Here is a 19,775-nt window from a genome sequence, read left to right as displayed (position 1 = left end):
GATAAAACTCGCAGACTGCAGACCTCCAATAGGCTCTGCGGACACATGGACTTCTTGAAGACGCTGTATGACTGGAGATTAACCAACACGTCTCAATAAAGGAATTCTGCTTGTTTCGAGTCTCCTGGACTGGGTTCTCACTCATTTATTTTTTTACAACAATGATTACACATTTTAAAAAGCGAGTGATTGGTCCACAATTTAAATTTCTGTACAGAGAGCTCATGTTTTGATCTTCAATCGGTCTTAGGCAGTCACGTTATGCGGTTTCGCAGGTTAGAGTTCACCAAGCTTGAACTTTGCACTGCAACGAACTGCGAAACTTGTCGCAGGAGCTTGTGTTTCCGGTGTTACGCATTCGTGTGCGTATGAATGTTAGTCTATGGGGAGAAAAGTCCAGTGTGACCGCAGCTTAAAAAGTACCCAGTGAATGTATAATCCATTAACTGTGTGTGTGTGCGCGCATCCATACTGAAATAGCAATATCACTCTCGATCAGCTGCACACATACTGTTGTTTGCATGGCTCCAAAAAGTGGCAAATAGTAAAAATGACCCATATTTAGAACAAAACTTGTCATTTTTACAGATAAGCCTTGCATTGCAACACTGTCATTCGTTAAATATTGCACATCGAGACCTGAAACCAGAGAATCTGCTCTTCAAGGATAATTCACTGGTAAGATCTAATCCCTTACTAATTGTTTGTTCTCTAAGATGGATAGATATATTTTTTAATTAATTAAAGATCAAATGAAGTGTTGCATCAGGGATGGTCTTGGCCAGTCGTGGACCTGATCCTCATGCACAGGTCAAAAGTGGCATTTAAAATAGATATATTATCATTATTCTGGTTAGCATTAACATATTGACAACTTTGTAATGTTTAATTACTAATATTTTTTTTTATTAACCCTTTATAGGGCACATCAAAAACTCTGAAGTGTTATTGGATGGTATCACAAGATTTTTCTAACAACTTTTATGATGTTTATCGATTTAAATGAAGCTGCCATGTTTGGTTTTTCGCCCAATAAATGGTTGATGAAAAAATGAACAATGTTTTTACTAATCATTATTTTGTGTATGTTTTTTTAAATAAAAAAATAATAATACTCTGTAAGGTCATCATTACGTTTTGGCTCATGTTTCTTGTGTATCTGACTGCTCCATCAGGATGCGCCTGTAAAACTGTGTGATTTCGGTTTCGCCAAAATCGATCAGGGTGATTTAATGACCCCACAGTTCACGCCGTACTATGTAGCACCGCAGGTAAGATGTCAATGATGATTTTTTTTATATACTTAGTTTTTATAGATTTTTTTTAGGAACATATAACCAGTGGGAACAAAACAAATGAAAAATAATAATATATACACACATATATACACAAATACATCCATTCCACACATGTATATCTATATACATACATAAAAATATGAAATTTACCTCGTCAAGAAAATAAATACAATAAGTATAAAATAAAATATAATAAAAGGTTGCCAAACATATTCTCAGAATGATGCATAAACTCTAGATTTATGTAAATGTTAAATTATGGATAATTATATTGTTGTTGTGGAGAAAGCCAGCCATTTACTCCATTTCTTTTTAAAGATCTCTATTTGTAATGGAAGTGAATGTGTCATTTTTTTTTCCATTTCCTCAACTTCTGCTATTATTTTGATTCATTTTTATGAATCACCATTCATCTTTATGGTCGTTCTTCTTCATACAATTTCCGAGTTATAGCTTTTTTTACTTGTTGCCAATAATATCTTAAATTGATATCTATCCTCCTTTTCAATTTTATTAGGAATATCTCATGGATAAAGTACATCGAACTCAATGATCAATTTTAAATATAAAAATTCCTAATTTTTAGTTTTATTTTTATATTTTCCATATTTTCAAATGGCATTATCTTGATTATTTTATTTATTTATTTAGTTTTTTTTATTTTAAACTGTTTGCTTGTTTTATTAGATTGATTATGAAGTATTATATGTGTCCCTGGATCACAAAACCAGTCAGTTTTATAAATAAATAAATAAGCTTTTCATTGATGCTTAAAAGAAATTGAGTTTCGATATATTTAGAGTAGGAAATTTACTAAATGTCTTTATGAAGCAGGATCTTTACTTCTTATTCTAAAGATTGTTGACTATTGCTACAATTATACCCATGCAACTTGGTTTTGTGCTGATCTCTAATTAAATCGTACAGTATCATGTCTATTCAGTCTTCCACCGTCAAAGTGATGTAGTAAATTAAATATATAATGTAATTTCTTTTAATTAACATTACAGTATGGTGGTCAGGTATTGCATTACTCTGAAACAGTGTTTTTTTTTTATTAACAGCAGATTGACTACATTATTCTGCTTATTACATGGCCAAAATTTGATATAGATTTTTGTTTTTATATTTGATTATTTGTTATTATTTTAAAGCATCCTCTAAGGAATAATTGACTCACAATCGATTGACCAAGCAACAAAGCAGATACTACAAAAAATGACTGCTGTTGGCTATATTTATGGATCATTATGTATGCGTTTATCAGTGTTTATATGTGAATAAAAGCAAAGAAGGTTGATTAAGTGATCATGTCTTTTTAGAAGACTTTAAAACTATTACTTTTATTACTTTTAAACTATTTAGTTCATATTGACTACTTTTAAAAGTCAAATTAATTATTCAGTTTTTCAGAAAATGTATTATTATGCTGATTATAAGAATGAATTTAGTGTCCAGACTTTTCTCTGCTAGTTTGATGTAACTGTTGGATTGTGATGGACTGTAAAGGAAACTGCTCACCTTGAAATCATATCTCTGATCAATGCAAAACTTTATTTATATGACAAATATGAAGTAATCCTGTGTTTTAGGTGCTGGAGGCACAAAGACGCCACCAGAAAGAGAAGTCTGGAATCATACCTACCTCGCCAACCCCTTACACATACAACAAGGTGCACTTTATTTCTCAGACTGTGTTCTGGCTTGTTTTAAACTGAAAATTGTCTATTGAAACAGTATTCCACGTCTACGTTTTACATTTCTGCATGCATTCTTTCTTACTTTCCCCTCCGTTTTACTGTTTAGAGCTGTGACTTGTGGTCTTTGGGGGTGATCGTCTACGTAATGCTCTGTGGATATCCTCCGTTTTACTCCAAACACCACAGCCGCACCATCCCGAAAGACATGCGCAAAAAAATCATGACCGGCAGCTTTGACTTTCCTGAGGAGGAGTGGAGCCAGATATCAGAGATGGCCAAAGACATCGTCCGCAAGTGAGTGTCTGTACTTTCCTTACTTTTCTATCTTTCCGAGTCCACTGCAGCCCCTAAAACTGCATGGTAAAATGTAAATAAAAAAATAATCATTGTTTGTTTTTTTTTTTTCCTCCCTTGCAGTTCATTGCCACACTAGGCTTAATGATTGAATGAATTAATCTCTTTGTAATACTATATCTAAGCTATTACTGTCAAATGATTAATCATATCCAGAATAAAAGATTTTATTTACATATACATCAACATTTTGAAACATAATAGATTTAATAACTAATTTATTTAGTCTTTGTCATGATGATAGTACATCATATTTTTACTTGTAATTTTGCAAGATACTAGTATTCAGCTTAAAGTGACATTCGAAGGCTTAACTAGGCAAGATGGGTTCTGTAGCCAATCGGAAAACATTATTTAAATATTATTAAGGGGGTTAATAATATTGACTTTAGCAGTTTATAGTATTTTTTATATTTGTATTTATTCCAACCAAACTAAAAGAAATAATACTTTCTGTAGAAAATATAATAGGAAATATAATAATATGAGTGTGTAAATATTTTTGTGTTTTATGCATGTTTATATTTATAAACATAATATATTTATTTATACACATAATAACGTTTTGATAAGCTAAATTGAGTTCACCCCTCACAGATTTCTCCGACAGAATGCTTTACAATAATACATTTGTGTATATACAGTACAGTAGTCAACATTTGAAGTGGATCAAATAAAAACCGGGGTGTTCAGTAGTTTTAGGACAACGTTGATAAAATTTTAATCCACTTCGTTGTTGACTACTGTAAATTAGATTAGCCAGAATCAAAGCCAAAACTGGAACTAATAAACATGAAAAAAATTTATTTATTCATTTATTTTTCTTTTAAATTTAAATATATTATTTTTCTATTCCTGTAGATGTTAGGTGACCACACTTTTATTTTACTGCATATTTTGATGTTTAATAAAATGGTTTAATGAAAATACACCAAATATAATATCTATATTTAATAAGAAATGAAAATATTCATTTTCAAAATGGAGTGTACTCATTTATGCTGAGTACTGTACATATATCACGTAAATACTTGTATTTTGGATGCAATTAATCATTTGACAGCACAAGGCTAAACACCTACAGATAATATCCTTTATTTACATATCCATGTATCTATCTATCTATCTATCTATATATATATATGTATATGTATGTATATATACATGTATGTGTGTGTGTATGTATGTGTGTGTGTATATATATATATATATATATATATATATGTGTGTGTGTGTGTGTGTGTGTGTGTGTGTGTGTGTGTGTATATGTATGTGTGTGTATATGTAGATATATATACATACACACACACACAACACATCTCAACCTGGTTTAAAAGCTTTAAGCTCTGTAATTGTACTTTATAACCAGATAAAATACTGGATAAATATAAACATTAGTATTATTATTAGAATTTTATAATGGTAAAATTAACATTAAAATAAAATACATTGTACTTGATGCTAGGAGCTTTCAGCTATTTGTTGAGATTGCTGGAGTTATGGTTTTACTTGATTTTATTAGTGTAAACTATTACTCTGTTGCTCATGTTTTGTTGAAACGAGATGCGCTAACAAACATATTTTGTTGATTTAAGGCTTCTTAAAGTAAAGCCGGAGGAGAGGCTGACCATAGAAGGTGTTTTAGCTCATCCCTGGCTCAATTGCACCGAGGCTCTGGACAATGTGCTTCCCTCAGCTCAAATGATGATGGACAAGGTAAATGCAGAAAAAAGAAGCAATTTACAAGCAATTTACAAGTTGAGTAGTACCTGCCACTGTTTAAAGAGGTCCATGATTTTTGACTAAAGCCCCATTCAGGCAGCAGTTGTTCCTCATGGGAATGTCTGTAATAGAAAAAAACTCCACTGTAGGGCTGGGCGATAAAATCAGTATCAGTATTTACTGACCGTACATCATTGACAATAAAAAAAAAGATTCGGTATGCAGTTTGGGTATGAAGGCTATAGTTTTATTAAAATGTGGCTGCTGAGTGCACACCTTGAAAGCAATGCCAATAAGCTTAGGATGTAAGTTGTCATTTTCAATGGAGGTGCGCGACTTGCATGATAAGCATATAGGAGTGATGTGCACATATTGTGCAAGTGGCGAACATGTGACGTGTGCACATTTTCTTGATATGCCTAGTTGAAAAACATCTGAACTTTTCCAAATGCCGCATGCGCACCGTAATTCATTTAAGTAGAACTAACCAATCTGCTTCACACTTTGTATGTAATATACACTGTTCAGTAATGCAGACTAATTACCTCAGACAAACACAGTGCACCCAAACACTGCAGTGCTTTTTATTTTTCTTCATAAACTTGAGCGGCAGCAATGGTTTTATCATTTGTCATCCTCTGAGAAAACGCTTGATGGTTACCTAGTTAGGAGAGACAGCTGGAGAGCGCAAGCGCAATGAAAATGGTGAAGGAAACCACACCCCTCACGCTTGTCACTTCAGAATAACAACACATGTGAAAATGAGTGCCGTATAGCAGCAGTGAGGAGATTATAAATAAAAAGGATGTAAGGACGTCGCCAGAGTGGCTTTTTGGTTTCTTTTCTTGTGCATCCCAGCCACTAGCTCCCCATCTGAAAGAGTGTTTAGCATAGGGGTCAGTGTATCTTTTGGTCATTGGATTTTCATTTTAGAAACAGATATTGAAAAATGAAAAACGAGTTGTTTTTTGATTTTTGTGTTAAAATTAAAATACGAAAATTTGAAATTCAAAATTGATATTCAATATTTCGTTTTTGAATTTAAAAACGAAAAATCAAAAAACGACTCGTTTTTCATTTTCATGATGGAAAAACTGAAAAACTAAATTCAAAAATTATTTGATTTTCATTTTTTATTTTGAATAACATAAAATAAAATCACCAGAAAACAAAAACGAATAAAGACTTGTTTTTTTATATTCCAAAACCATATAGGCAGACGCATTTACGATGATGCAATGCTGCCACACACAGACTAGCCTACTATAGGATATTACTTTTTTCCCACTTAATAATGTTATAAAAGGTATTTATTGTGCACCGTGTACATTATACATAAAGCAAGGATGCACATTTGTTGTTATCCTCTGCAAGTCATCAGTTCTTATGTCTTCAGATATTCAGCGCTACAGCCTAGCACAGGGGTGCCCAAAGTTTTTCCTATAAAGGGCCCAAAAGCAAACTTGATCCTGTGGGTGGGCTGAATATATACCAAACCGTATATATTAAATTTTGCCATAGGTAATTTTCTAATTTATTCTGTAATATTTAAAAATAACTAGAAAACGTTGCTTTAAATCATATTGACTAATGCAGAATCATTTTTAACATTTTATAATGAACTTATTACTGTAAAACATAAACGATCCCATTTATAGCACCTTCAATGCTGAATACTCTTGTCAAACTTACTTTGATTTGCTCGCAGATGACAGTATTTACATTTTAACAGTCTGATTCATTTACAGTATTTAATTGAATCATTTATTTTTGTTGGCTTTTTTGTAGCTTAGCAATAAAACTAAGAAACAAAAGATTATGTTAAATTCGAAATGACGATCACTGTCAAAGGCAATCACCCCAACCACCTCCCCATTATTTTCCCTCTCTTTTCATATGGGATAACGGGCCAAATCAAAGGTTACCGTGGGCCAACTTTGCCCTAGTTTGGGCATCTCTGGCCTAGCAAATGAAATGTAATACCAGAAAGTTCCATAAGTTTTGATCGTATTACAAATTTCTAAAAGTATATTTTATAATTAAAACTATTTAAAAGCAGGGACTACACTGAAGGAAAGTGATTAAACTATTGTTAGGGATGTAATGATATCTTTTTCAGGGTGAAATGTTAAAGTGTATTAGGCTACTCAATCCAGCTGGACTTAATAATTACACAGTTCGAATTCTTGACTGACTGGTAGTTTATTTATCACGTTGAAATAAAGAGTTTACTAAATTACAGGGAAAGTTATATTCTGTGGACACAAGAGAACTAACCGACTTGGTGTCACCATCTTCCTTTTGTCCTCAGCTGATCACAGGCTAAAGTAAAGTAATTTTCAATGCTTGAGATGGCGCTTTTCTGATGCTAATGACTGCAAAGTGCAACAAAGCTATTTTGGGTTGATTTCCTTCAGAAGATCAACCTCAGTTTTTGTCAGAATATAATGGGTAATTCTGAAAATACAGAGGCGTTCTGCAGTCGGGTGGCAATAAAAGCACCCTCAACTCCAAGTAAATAGTGAAAAGCCTTTACTTCCCCCTGAAAAAGCAATTGCTGTCCTAATATATGCATAATAAATATGCACAGCAGACACACACACACACACATATTATGTCGAAACAAGTTATTTTGGATGTGATTAATATTTGCCCAGGACTAATTTATATTTATATATGTATATATTTATTTTTTCTTCATTCAGGCAGTTGTAGCAGGAATCCAACAGGCTCATGCAGAGCAGCTGGCCAACATGAGGATACAAGACCTCAATCTGAGCCTGAAGCCGCTCAACTCAGTCAACAATCCCATTCTGAGAAAGAGAAAGCTGCTGGGGTAAACGTTCAGTTCATTCACATTATCCTTATCCACGTTATCCTCACAGCCTTACTAGCAGTGCTGGTTATTAACCAGGATGTGCTTAAATCCTGCAGCACCAAACCCAATGACGAGCTGTTCATCAATGATCCAGAGAATGAGGTGGAGGACACCAATGTGGCTCTGGAAAAACTGAGGGATGTAATCGCACAGTGCATATTACCACAGGCGGGTACGTATAGACCCATTGACTGTATAAACACACTCTTCCAGTGTTCATTTAGTTCTGTATGTACATATATATTAATAGTCTGAATTTTTTTAATGGATTTTTAGAGACAATAGCAAAATAAATAAATTTTCAATGACAGAAACTACATTAATACAATGTTTCTTTCAAGGAAAGTCGGCCTTATTTAGTTTTTAGCAGCAGATGGCGCTATAGGCTAGTTTTTAACATCAGGTAGTGCTATAGGCTAGTTTTATTTATATTTTTTTAGTTATTTTTTATTATTATTTTGTCGGGGGTTTTCACCTTTATTTGATAGAACAGAAGAGAGTATTGACAGGAAAGCATGGGGAGCAGAGAGAGGAGAAGGATCGGCATAGCGAGGCAGAATCGAACTCTGGTCGCTGTGAGCACCGGAGTGCATGTGTTGACGCACTAACCACTACACCAATGGCGCCGACGCTCTAGGCTAGTTTTTAACAGAAGATAGCGTTGTAGGCCAGTTTCTAACAGCAAATGGCGCTATAGGCTAGTTTTTAAAAGCAGACAGCGCTCTAGATTAGTTTTTAACCGCAGAACTAACAGCAGGCGCTATAGGCTAGTTTTTAACAACAGACGGCCTTCTAGGCTAGTTTTTAACAGCAGACAGTGCTCTAGGTTAGTTTTTAACAGCAGACGGCGCTCAAGGCTACCTTTTAACAGCAGACGGCGCTCAAGGCTAGTTTTTAACAGCAAACGGCGCTCAAGGCTAGTTTTTAACAGCAGATGGCGCTATAGGCTAGTTTTTAACAGCAGACAGCGCTGTAGGCTAGTTTTTAACAGCAGACGGCACTATAGGCTAGTTTTTAACAGCAGACAGCGCTATAGGCTAGTTTTTAACAGCAGACAGCGCTGTAGGCTAGTTTTTAACAGCAGACAGCGCTGTAGGCTAGTTTTTAACAGCAGACGGCGCTATAGGCTAGTTTTTAACAGCAGACGGCACTATAGGCTAGTTTTTAACAGCAGACAGCGCTGTAGGCTAGTTTTTAACAGCAGACAGCGCTGTAGGCTAGTTTTTAACAGCAGACGGCGCTATAGGCTAGTGTTTAACAGCAACTGCGCCATAGGCTAGTTTTTAACAGCAGACGGCGCTATAGGCTAGTTTTTAACAGCAGATGGTGCTCTAGGCTAGTTTTTAACAGCAGACGGAGCTATAGGCTAATTTTTAACAGCAGATGGTGCTCTAGGCTAGTTGATAACAGCAGATGTCGTTCTAGGCTAGTTTATAACAGCAGAAGTTGCTCTAGGCTAGTTTATAACAGCAGACGGCGCTCTAGGCTAATTTTTAACAGCAGATGGCCCTCTAGGCTAGTTTGTAACAGCAGATGTTGCTCTAGGCTAGTTTTTAACAGCAGATGGTGCTATAGGTTAGTTTTTAGTAGCAGATGGCACACATTGCTAGTTTATAAGAGCAGATGTCACTCTAGGCTAGTTTATAAGAGCAGATGTTGCTCTAGGCTAGTTTATAAGAGCAGATGTTGCTCTAGGCTAAGTTAAGGCTAGTTTTAACAGCAGACGGTGCTCTAGGTTGGTTTTTAACAGCAGTCTGCGCTCTAGGCTAGTTTCTAACAGCAGACGGTGCTCTAGGCTAGTTTATGACAGCAGATGATGCTCTAGGCTAGTTTTTAACAGCAGACGGTGCTCTAGACTAGTTTAGGCTAGTTTTGAACAGCAGACAGAACTTTAGGCTAGTGTTTAACAGCAGATGATGTTCTGGGCTAGTTTTTTTATCAAGACAACAACAAAAAAAGACCCAGAAACGGTTCTCAGTGTGCATTTGTAGCTTTCATAGAAAAGGTCTGCAGTGATCAACTATGATGGTATACAAAAAAAAAACTACCCATGAAACACATCATAGTATGTCTCTTTTTATATGTGATCACAGGTGACAGTGATGACGAAAAGCTAAATGAAGTAATGCATGAAGCTTGGCGCTTGAATCGTGATTGCAAACTTCTCCGAGATGGATTGCATGGGTTATGTTGGGATGGTAAGTGTTTTGTGTCTGTGGTTTATTGTCTAGCAGCTATACTGTGCACTAGAGAAAAACATTCAGTACTCGCCAATTCATCTGTGTTAATTTGAGGGGAACGCTTTCAAAAACTGACAATTAAATTTGGTAGTTTTAAGCAACACTCAATTTTTTGAGGGAAAATAGGCTCGTTTTACAGCTCCCCTAGAGATAAACAGGTGAGTTTTAGGATTTTTAGATCCATTCAGTCAATCTCCGTGTCAGGTGGGAGCACTTTTAGCTTAGCTTAGCATAGATCATTGAATCAGATTAGACCATTAGCTATATATATATATATATATTTTTTTACAGCACACGGCATAGGCACGTTTTTTACAGCAGACGGCGCTCTATGCTAGTTTTTAACAGCAGATGGTGCTCCAGGCTAGTTTTTAACAGCAAACAATGCACAAGGCTAGTTTTTAACAGCAGATTGTGCTCTATGCTAGTTTGAAACTGCAGATTGCCATTTAGGCTAGTTTAGTCTATAGTTTTAAACAGCAAATGGCGCTCTACGCTAGTTTTTAACAGCAGACGACGCTTAAGGCTAGTTTAAGCTAGTTTTTTTGGCAGATGGTGGTCTAGGCTTGTTTAGGCTAGCGTTTTTACAGCAAACAGCACTTTAGGCTAGTTTTTAAAAAATCATTGAATCAGATTAGACCATTAGCACTTAACTTTAAAATCTACAGCGGATGGTGCTCTAAGCTAGTTTATGCTAGTTTGTTTGTGTTTTTTCACAGCAGACGGCACTACAGGCTAGTTTTTAACAGCAGATGGTGCTGTAGGCTAGTTTTGGCTAGTTTTTTACTGCAAACAACGCACAAGGCTAGTTTTAAACAGCAGACGGCTCTCTAGGCTAGTTTAGGCTAGTTTTAGGAGCAGATGACGCTCTAGGCTAGTTTAGGCTAGTTTTTGTACTGCAAACAACGCACTAGGCTAGTTTTAAACAGATGGCACTCTAGGCTAGTTTAGGCAATAGTTTTTAATACCAGTTGGCGCTCTAGGCTAGTTTTTAACAGTAGACAACGCTCAAGGCTAGTGTTTTTACAGCAAATGGCGCTATAGGCTAGTTTTAAACAGATGGCACTCTAGGCTAGTTTAGGCTACAGTTTTTAATACCAGTTGGCGCTCTAGGCTAGTTTTTAACAGTAGACGACGCTCAAGGCTAGTTTAGGCTAGTGTTTTTACAGCAAATGGCGCTATAGGCTAGTTTTTAACAGCAGATTGTCTTTTAGGCTAGTTTAGGCTTGTTTTTAATAAATAATTCAATCGGATTGGACCATTAGCACCTTGATTTAAAATCTGTATTACACAGCACCTGAAAATAGGGTGCTTGCACAGGGAGAAGTGCCTTGCAGCCATGGAGACATGATAAAACATGCAGACATCCCAAGTGCCCTGGAAGTTCCAGGAGTCTCCCGCAAATGCATAGAGTCCCGGATGCCCACAAACGAAGGATAATCTCCCAGAAATCCCCTCACCCCCCGGCCCCGTCCCACACTGAAAAGTGCTATCATTTCAAAAGTGTGTTAGAACCCTGTAGTAAGCTATTGAAATGTTATGTTGTTTATAAGCAGTCAAGAACAAACTCCACGTGTTAAATTAAATTAAATTAAATTAAATTAAATTAAATTAAATTAAATTAAATTAGACCTGCTGAATTTTAGGTTATATATACATTTTCAGGTTAAATAAAATGTTTGACATATTAAATACTGATAAGAGACGTGTAAATAAGTATGACTAATTTACTAATCAATTGCGTAATTCTAATCGAGCTCAATTTCAATCTGTTTTTACGTTTCTTCACAGGTAGATCTTTTTCCGACAGAGTGGACCGCTTAAAGCTGGCTGAAATCGTCAAACAGGCCATTGAAGAAAAGACAAATTTACAAGACTCCCCATAGCAAGTGCTGAATTTGTCTCCCTTTTATACTGTTCATTATAATTGTCATTAGGCATATGATTGCTAACATCTTTTTGTATGAAATCGCAGACCTTTTTTCCATGGTCATGCTGTAGTCTGTTGTATATCTCTAGCTGAAACCAAGTTGTTGTTGGTATGATTTGTTTTCACTACAGACTGCAGTAAAGAAATGTGTTTTAATAAAGTGCAGCGTTTTTATTCCTGAGAGTAAGAAACACTGTTTGTGCATAATAATCGCACATTAATAGCTTAAAGTGCATTTTTATAACCACGGAGGCTTCATAAGATTTCCATATATTTACGTTTGAGCACTTAAAGTCCACTTTTAGTGCACTTCCATAGTGTACTATTTAATAATAGTATAAAATATATACTAAACAATATAGTTAATTATTCCTTACAGTATATAGCACTTTTTCTGGAGACTTAAAGCATTTTACACATTTTTTGGGTGGGGATCTCTCTTCATCCACCTCCAGTGTGCAGCATCCATCTGGATGAAGCAATGGCAGCCATATTGCGTGGAGAGGAGACAGAGTGATGGAGCCAATTACGATGTAAGGATTGGTAAGGAGGCCAGTATAGAGTGCCCATCAATATACTGGGCGTTAGGATCCACACAGACTGCAGGTTGAGCGCCTCCTGCTGGTCTTACTAACACCACTTCCAGCAGCAACCTGGCTTTCCCATGTGGTCTCCCATCCAGGTACTGACCAGGCGCAGCCCTGCTTAGCTTCAGTGGGTGACCATGTTACTTACCAGTGACAACTTAAGTTAATCCAAGTGTACTCAGTTGCTATTTTGAGACACCATAAAGATGAACTAAAATACAAAATAAATATTTTGTTCACTTTTAGTTTAAGTTTTATTTTTGGCCTTTTTGCCTTTATTAGATAGGACAGTATTGAGACAGGAAGCGAAGTTAGAGAGAGAGATGGGGAGAGAGAGGGAGGTAGGGTAGGAAAATGCCCTCGAGCAGGGATTCGAACTCGGGACGCCCTAACCTGCTACTGCACCACATGTCAGCGCGCTAACCACTAGGCTATTGCACCGACTTAAATGCACCTTTAAACAGAAAATACACTTATTAATTCAAATATAATAATAGCAGGCGTCACGGTGGCGCAGTGTGTAGCACTGTCGCCTCACAGCAAGAAGGTTGTTGGTTCGAGCCTCGGCTGGGTCAGTTGGCATTTCTGTGTGGAGTTTGCATGTTCTCCCCATGTTGGTGTGGGTTTCCTCTGGGTGCTCCGGTTTCCCCCACAGTCAGGGCCAGCGTGTCAATAGATTTAATTTAGAATAGAGAGGGTGGCGTCCGCGACACCTCCCTCATCACCCGCCTCCTCAGTTATATCCGCGCGCCCCCCCCCCCCCCCCCCTTCCCAGTCTTCAATTTTATCCGCGACACTCACCCCCCCCCCCTATGTGTGTGAATGAGAGTGTATGGCTGGTATTCCCCAGTGATGGGTTGCAGCTTGAAGGGCATCCGCTACGTAAAGCATATGCTGGATAAGTTGGTGGTTCATTCCGCTGTGGCGACCCCAGATTAATAAAGGGACTAAGCTGAAAAGAAAATGATTGAATAATAGCATATAATAAATGTATACAAAACCTATTATATAATGTATTAATTATTTAATGTAGATTAAATAGTTCATTTCAAATGTGTTATAACTATGTTAACATTACCTTTATAAGACTTTTAACACAAGACCTTGTATACTTTTTTGACTTCATATTAAAAATTACAGTCATCATCAAAACCAAAATGTCGTTTTGTTTAAAATAGTGTTGCAATATATACAACAGTTCTGTCTGGTTCTCGAATCCGATGGCCTGATAGCCATGTGATATTCTGCAATAACAGCAGTCATACAGCCTCCTCACCCTTCTGTATTACTCCACCCACATAGTGTGACAGCAGATCAATAAACTCACTACAGTTTGACAAATATTGCAGCTGTTGGACAACTTAATGTACTTTTAAGGCCTTTTTAGGCGAGAAAGTAGTTCTTTGGATTGCAACTGTGCAGTTTATTTATAAGGATAGTGCCTATTTTAAATATTTATAATATGTAAATTCCATCAGCTTGTCACATTGAGCAGAGCAAAGGCAATTGACATGCCACCACAAGATGGCAACAGAGACTGCATAATAAGCCCTTAGAGGAGAAAAACAGCATAAATTCAATCTACAGCTGATCAAATCATTATAAAACAGGTAAGTGACATTCTACCTCAATCTCTCTCTTTTGTATGTTGTAGTGCTGTATTTATACCATAGTAATCTGCTAGTGTTTGCTTTGCTTTGAATTTTTCTGAGTTAATTATTGTGATCTCCCGATTTCAACAGAGAAATACTGGGAAATCTCTGTAGACTGATGACATTTCATGCTGTTCAGCCTTATAATCTTAAAATATCAGCAAAATCACCTGTTTTGTCTTCACATTAGACATTACGCTAGAGAATCCTTCAAATACAGCTCTAAAGTGCATTAATGAATCAGCAGCGGTTTCTGCTGTTCTGACGTCAGCTGCAGATGTGAATGAACGGCGGTAGAAAGTAGTTCCTCATACAAAAAGGTTTTTAGACTCTCCGTGTTTGATTTGCTGATTTATACACACGATAATGCCTTCGAACTGTTGTATAAATGCAATATCACACGAGTAGCAGTGTAATATGGCTGTATATGCCAACGCACGCCTCCCACCAGTGCCGATATACAGCCATATCACACTGCTACTCGTGTGATATTGCTCATATATATTATATGTATAATAATAATGTAACAGAGCATGAAAAATACTTTATCAAGTATAATTTTTTTCATAAATACATCAATTGGCTTCACCCTCAATAATAATACACTGTATTTATAATGCACTTTTCTAAAACCCAAAGCTCTACAACAACAGAGAATAAATCACGCAATAAAACACAAGAATTCAACATAGAAAAATAATAAATCCTGAACACATTAGAACCATCAAGATTCACTTTATTAACCTCCGAAGCCGTGTGAAGCACTTTTTAATATGGATGGATTCATTTTATAGGACTTGTTTTGAACTTTCCAGAGCTTGAATGAGACATTTTTTTATTCGACTGAAAGAAGAAAGCGATTGAACCCTATAGGATGCCTTGAGGGTGAGTAAATCATGGCTAATTTTCACTTTTGGGTGAACTGTCCCATAAATACACTATGAAAATATCTGTAAATTAACAGTTTTTAGCATCATGTAATTGATGTTTTTGTGTTTATGCTTTCAATTAAATTATGGGAGCTTAACCTTTCCTACAACATCTTTTGATGCCGAAATGTTGGAAATAGTGACTATAACAGCCGATTTTAATGTCCTGTAGTGCAATTCATGCCCATAAATACACTGAAAACACTCGTGAATTAAGAAATATTCTATACAATCTGGTCAAATTGCTAAATTAAAAACTACAGTGCTTTCTCTGACTGTATAGCGCTGGTTGGATGGGCTTAACATTTTCTGTGCTTTAATCAGTGGTGTAGTCCTTACTATACGCACGTATACTCAGTATGCTTACTTTTTTCCATGAGCTGTTTGGGTATTACCACTTCTGAGGATCAATAATTGCATATACCCTCAGTATACTCACTTATTTTTCTGATTAAACTTCCCTAATTTTAGTGTATTTTTTAAATTCTTACTTAAACATGTATATGTGTGTAAATGTATATACATTTTTCTTTGTTTACCCCAAAATGATCTGTTCCTGATCCGCCAAATTGAAAATCCTAAAATCTCCCTGTACAACACAACAGTATCTCACATTTGTCTTAATCGTGCCTACCGCTATACAGGGATCGACACTATATATATATATATATATATATATATATATATATATATATATATATATATATATATATATATATATATATATATATATATATATATATATAACACTAACAACGATGAGGCAAAGACTACTCATGAATCGCGTAACAATATGCTATATAAAAGGGAAACTACTAGTATATAATAGCGACAACAGAGGACAGACTCCTAACAGTTTGGTTTAAAACAAGCATGCATGAATGTGACATCAAAAATAATGTCTGACTGATGTTTAAAGGAACCCATTAAATGTTAAGTAATAAGCCAGTAAAGAAAGTAAGTAAAAAAGCTACGATTGGCAAGGCTAGCATATATATATATATATATATATATCTAATGAATCAAAGAAACATTGACTTTCGTCGTTTCTTTGCCTACTTTCATTTAAAATTTGGGTTGGGTGTAATAGTACACCACCTTTTTTTTTATAGGACTACACTGGCTTTAATAGTATGATAATGGGAATGATAATTGTTGTGAAAAACTTGAATCGACTATTATACACCGTAAACCAAAACAGCAACATTAATAGTAATAATAATAATTATAATGTGCTATCAAAACAAAAACAAAACCGGGTGCAATTTTTTTACTTGATTAAAAGCTTGAAAATGCTAATTAATATCTAAATAAATTGGAGTATATCAGTTTTTGAAGTGACCTAAAGGTGTTTTGCTCCTCCCCGTGCAGCCCATGAATATAAATGCAGTGTGTGTGTGTGTGTTTACTGTATTGAAGGAGAAACATCAGCAGCTGTGAAACCTTCACACCGGACTACAGTTGCATGTTCATGGAGCAGTGCTTCCCATAACAACACTTGAAAGAGGTAAGCTGTTACATCTATGCAAATGTAGTCTTCAAATGAAGCGTTATATTGCTGAGAAATTACTGTGAATTTATGTCTTGACAAATCTGCATGATGTTTAATGGCAATCTTGTGATGCAATAATAATTATAAGAAATATGCAATAATAATTGTTGTAATGCTACAGGCTATAAAAGTTTACCGTTATTATTGCAGGTGTTTTTAATGTTACAGTTTAGTGTGGCTGGTATACTACACAATTATTAATATCCAATAAATATATGTAATATATTACTGGATTTAATAGTGTGTGTGTGTGTGCAATTAAATATATAAATGCATACTGAATTATATTGATTAACTACATGTATATAAACAACCTTATATTTCATGCTTAAGTTTAGATTGAGGTTTTGTTTAGTTGTTTAATTTGAAACATATTTGATCTTATGCAGTATTTGTTCAGAAGATTAATATTTATATTTATGTATAATTAATATACATATTTATTATAAAACAGACATACAGTTGAAGGCAAAACAGCAGTTTTAATCTGATTCTGAGAGTCATGATCCAATTCCATAATAATTCTTAACTTACATTTTACTTCTCTCTTCTGCTGGACATTTACAGCTTTCCAGCTCAGCATTTTAATAAGATATGAAGTTTCTATGCTTTTGTTTAGTGATTGGAATCTCTGTATGACAGTTCTGTCATCTTAACTCCTTAACTGCCTGCTCTAGACCATATTTTGACTGTATTAAATAATCATTTAAAGAATGACTGATTTAAATAATGGTTTACACACACAGCATTGTTGGTTTACAACAAAATCAAACAGGATCCTGTTGCACTTCTTTTTTTTATTATTATTATAATTTTTTAAAAATTGTTTAGAGGTTTTTTACCTTTATTATGATAGGACAGCCTGATCTCACGAGAAAACGTAAGTATTTTACGTTTTGACAGTTTAGTGGCTAATTCGTACGAATTCGTACGAGTTCAGTCGTACGAAATGGTACGATTTTAAAAAGGAGGCGTGGCACCTAACCCCGCCCCTAAACCCAACCGTCATTGGAGGATGAGCAAATCATACTAAATTGTACGAATTAGATCGTACGAATTTGTACGAATTAGCCACAAAAAAAAAAGTTACGAATTGCCGTGAGATTGTGTTGGATAGGACAGTGGAGATTTCAGACAGGAAAGCATTGGGAGCAGAGAGAGGGGAAGGATCGGCAAAGGACCTCGAGCCGGGAATTGAACTCGGGTCGCCGTGAGCACGTCAGTGCTATATCTCGGCACACATTCCCCACTAGGTTATTGGTGCCGACATCCTGTTGCACTTCTGCACTTGATTTTGGTTTTATTGTAACAGGAAAGTATGTTAAATGAGAATCTGAAATATTTTATGGCATACTTCAAAAAATAGAGATGATTTGGTGTAAAAAATGTTTTATTTTGAATATGTTTTTAATAAATTGGTCTTACACCTCATATTTTCACATTCTTCATTGTATATGTATTAACTTTGGTACTTTTATCATAAACCGACGTGTCAAACATTTGTTAGAGGTTGATATTTTAGAAATTATAGGGTGTGTTGAAAAAAAATGCATTGAGTGCGTTAACTAGCGACATCAGGAGTTAAGAAACGCAATTTTATTTCTTTGTGGGCAGTTAAAGAGTTTAAAGGTTTTTTATTAAATAATTATTCAGGATAAATGAGATTAAATGTAGAAAATGCCAGATTACAATTATAGATTGCAATTATTAAAAACTAAGGGTCATATTCCAAAAAAGAGAGAGAGAGAGAGAGAGATAAGAAAAATAATTATAAAATTGTGAAGATTTAAGGAATTTTTCATAGTATATGTATTAATTCTGGTACTTTTACTATAAAGCGACATATCAACCATTTGTTAGAGGTTGATATTTTAGAAATTATGGGGTGTGTTGAAAAAAAATGCATTGAGTGCGTTAACTAGCGACATTAGGAGTTAAGAAATGCAGTCCATTTCAAGTGACCGAACTTGTTCCTGGAGCTCCAAGCTAATCAAGGTCTTACAGATATACTTGAAACACCCAGGCAGGTGTGTTGAGGCAAGTTGGAGCTAAACCCTGCAGGGCACCGGACCTCCAGGAACAAGATTGGTGACCCCTGATCTATACAGATGAAGTCAAAATTAAAAGCTGCCTTGTGAAATTATAATACTTTTTAAAATATTTTCCAAGTGCTGTTTAATGGAGAGAAGATTATCATTCATTCATTTTCCTTTGGCTTCGTCCAGCCAAACTCATGAGGGGTCGCCACAGCGGAATGAACCCCCAACTATTCCAGCATAACCGAGTACTGGGAAATACCCATTCACACACACACACTACGGCCAATTTAGCTTATTCAATTCCCCTATGTGTTTGGACTGTGGGGGAAACCGGAGCACCCGGAGGAAACCCACGCCAACACGAGGAGAACATGCAAACTCAGAAATACCAACTGGCCAAGCCGGGACTTGAACCAGCGACCTTCTTGCTGTGAGCCAAATATGCGACCCACTGTGCCACTGTGACACCCCATTTTAATCATAATTGTTTTAATAATTAATGTCTAATAACACACTTATTTAGTCTTTGTCATGATGACAGCACGCAATGTTTGACTAGATATTTTGCAAGATACCACTATTCAGCTTTTAATTTAAAGACTTAACTAGGTTAGCTAATCATTGCACAACAGTAGTTTGTTCCAAAAAGGACATTTTAAGGGGCAAATAATAATATTTATTGACCAAAAAAATAATTATTACAAATGTAAAAACTGCTTTTATTCCAGCCAAACTAAAAGAAATGAGACTTTCTCCAGAAGAAAAAATATTATAGGAAATACTGTGAAAAATTCCTTGCTCCGTTAAACATAATTTGGAAAATAATTGGAAATAATTCACTTATATTAATGATAATTTAGTCTTCTACTGTATGTTTTTGTTTCAGGTTATTTC

The 19,775-nt window shown here is 35.5% G+C and overlaps 1 protein-coding gene across 1 annotated transcript in view; it reads left to right on the top strand.

Annotated features, from left to right (window-relative positions):
• Positions 1-12,296, top strand: part of mapkapk5 (MAPK activated protein kinase 5) — a 20,230-nt gene extending 7,934 nt beyond the window's left edge. The window contains exons 7-15 of the mRNA XM_056458839.1: positions 589-678; positions 1,176-1,271; positions 2,891-2,971; positions 3,105-3,292; positions 4,948-5,068; positions 7,780-7,910; positions 8,009-8,124; positions 10,046-10,150; positions 11,984-12,296. Coding sequence (XP_056314814.1) covers positions 589-678; positions 1,176-1,271; positions 2,891-2,971; positions 3,105-3,292; positions 4,948-5,068; positions 7,780-7,910; positions 8,009-8,124; positions 10,046-10,150; positions 11,984-12,078 — 1,023 coding nt within the window. The 3' untranslated portion in view covers positions 12,079-12,296. The remainder of the gene's footprint in view (positions 1-588; positions 679-1,175; positions 1,272-2,890; positions 2,972-3,104; positions 3,293-4,947; positions 5,069-7,779; positions 7,911-8,008; positions 8,125-10,045; positions 10,151-11,983) is intronic.
• The last annotated feature ends 7,479 nt before the right edge of the window (positions 12,297-19,775 follow it).

The sequence above is a fragment of the Danio aesculapii genome, chromosome 5 (assembly GCF_903798145.1).
Source record: "Danio aesculapii chromosome 5, fDanAes4.1, whole genome shotgun sequence".
Taxonomy (NCBI): domain Eukaryota; kingdom Metazoa; phylum Chordata; class Actinopteri; order Cypriniformes; family Danionidae; genus Danio; species Danio aesculapii.
Note: the sequence above shows the minus strand (reverse complement) of the source record. Positions and strands in the feature narration are given on the sequence as shown.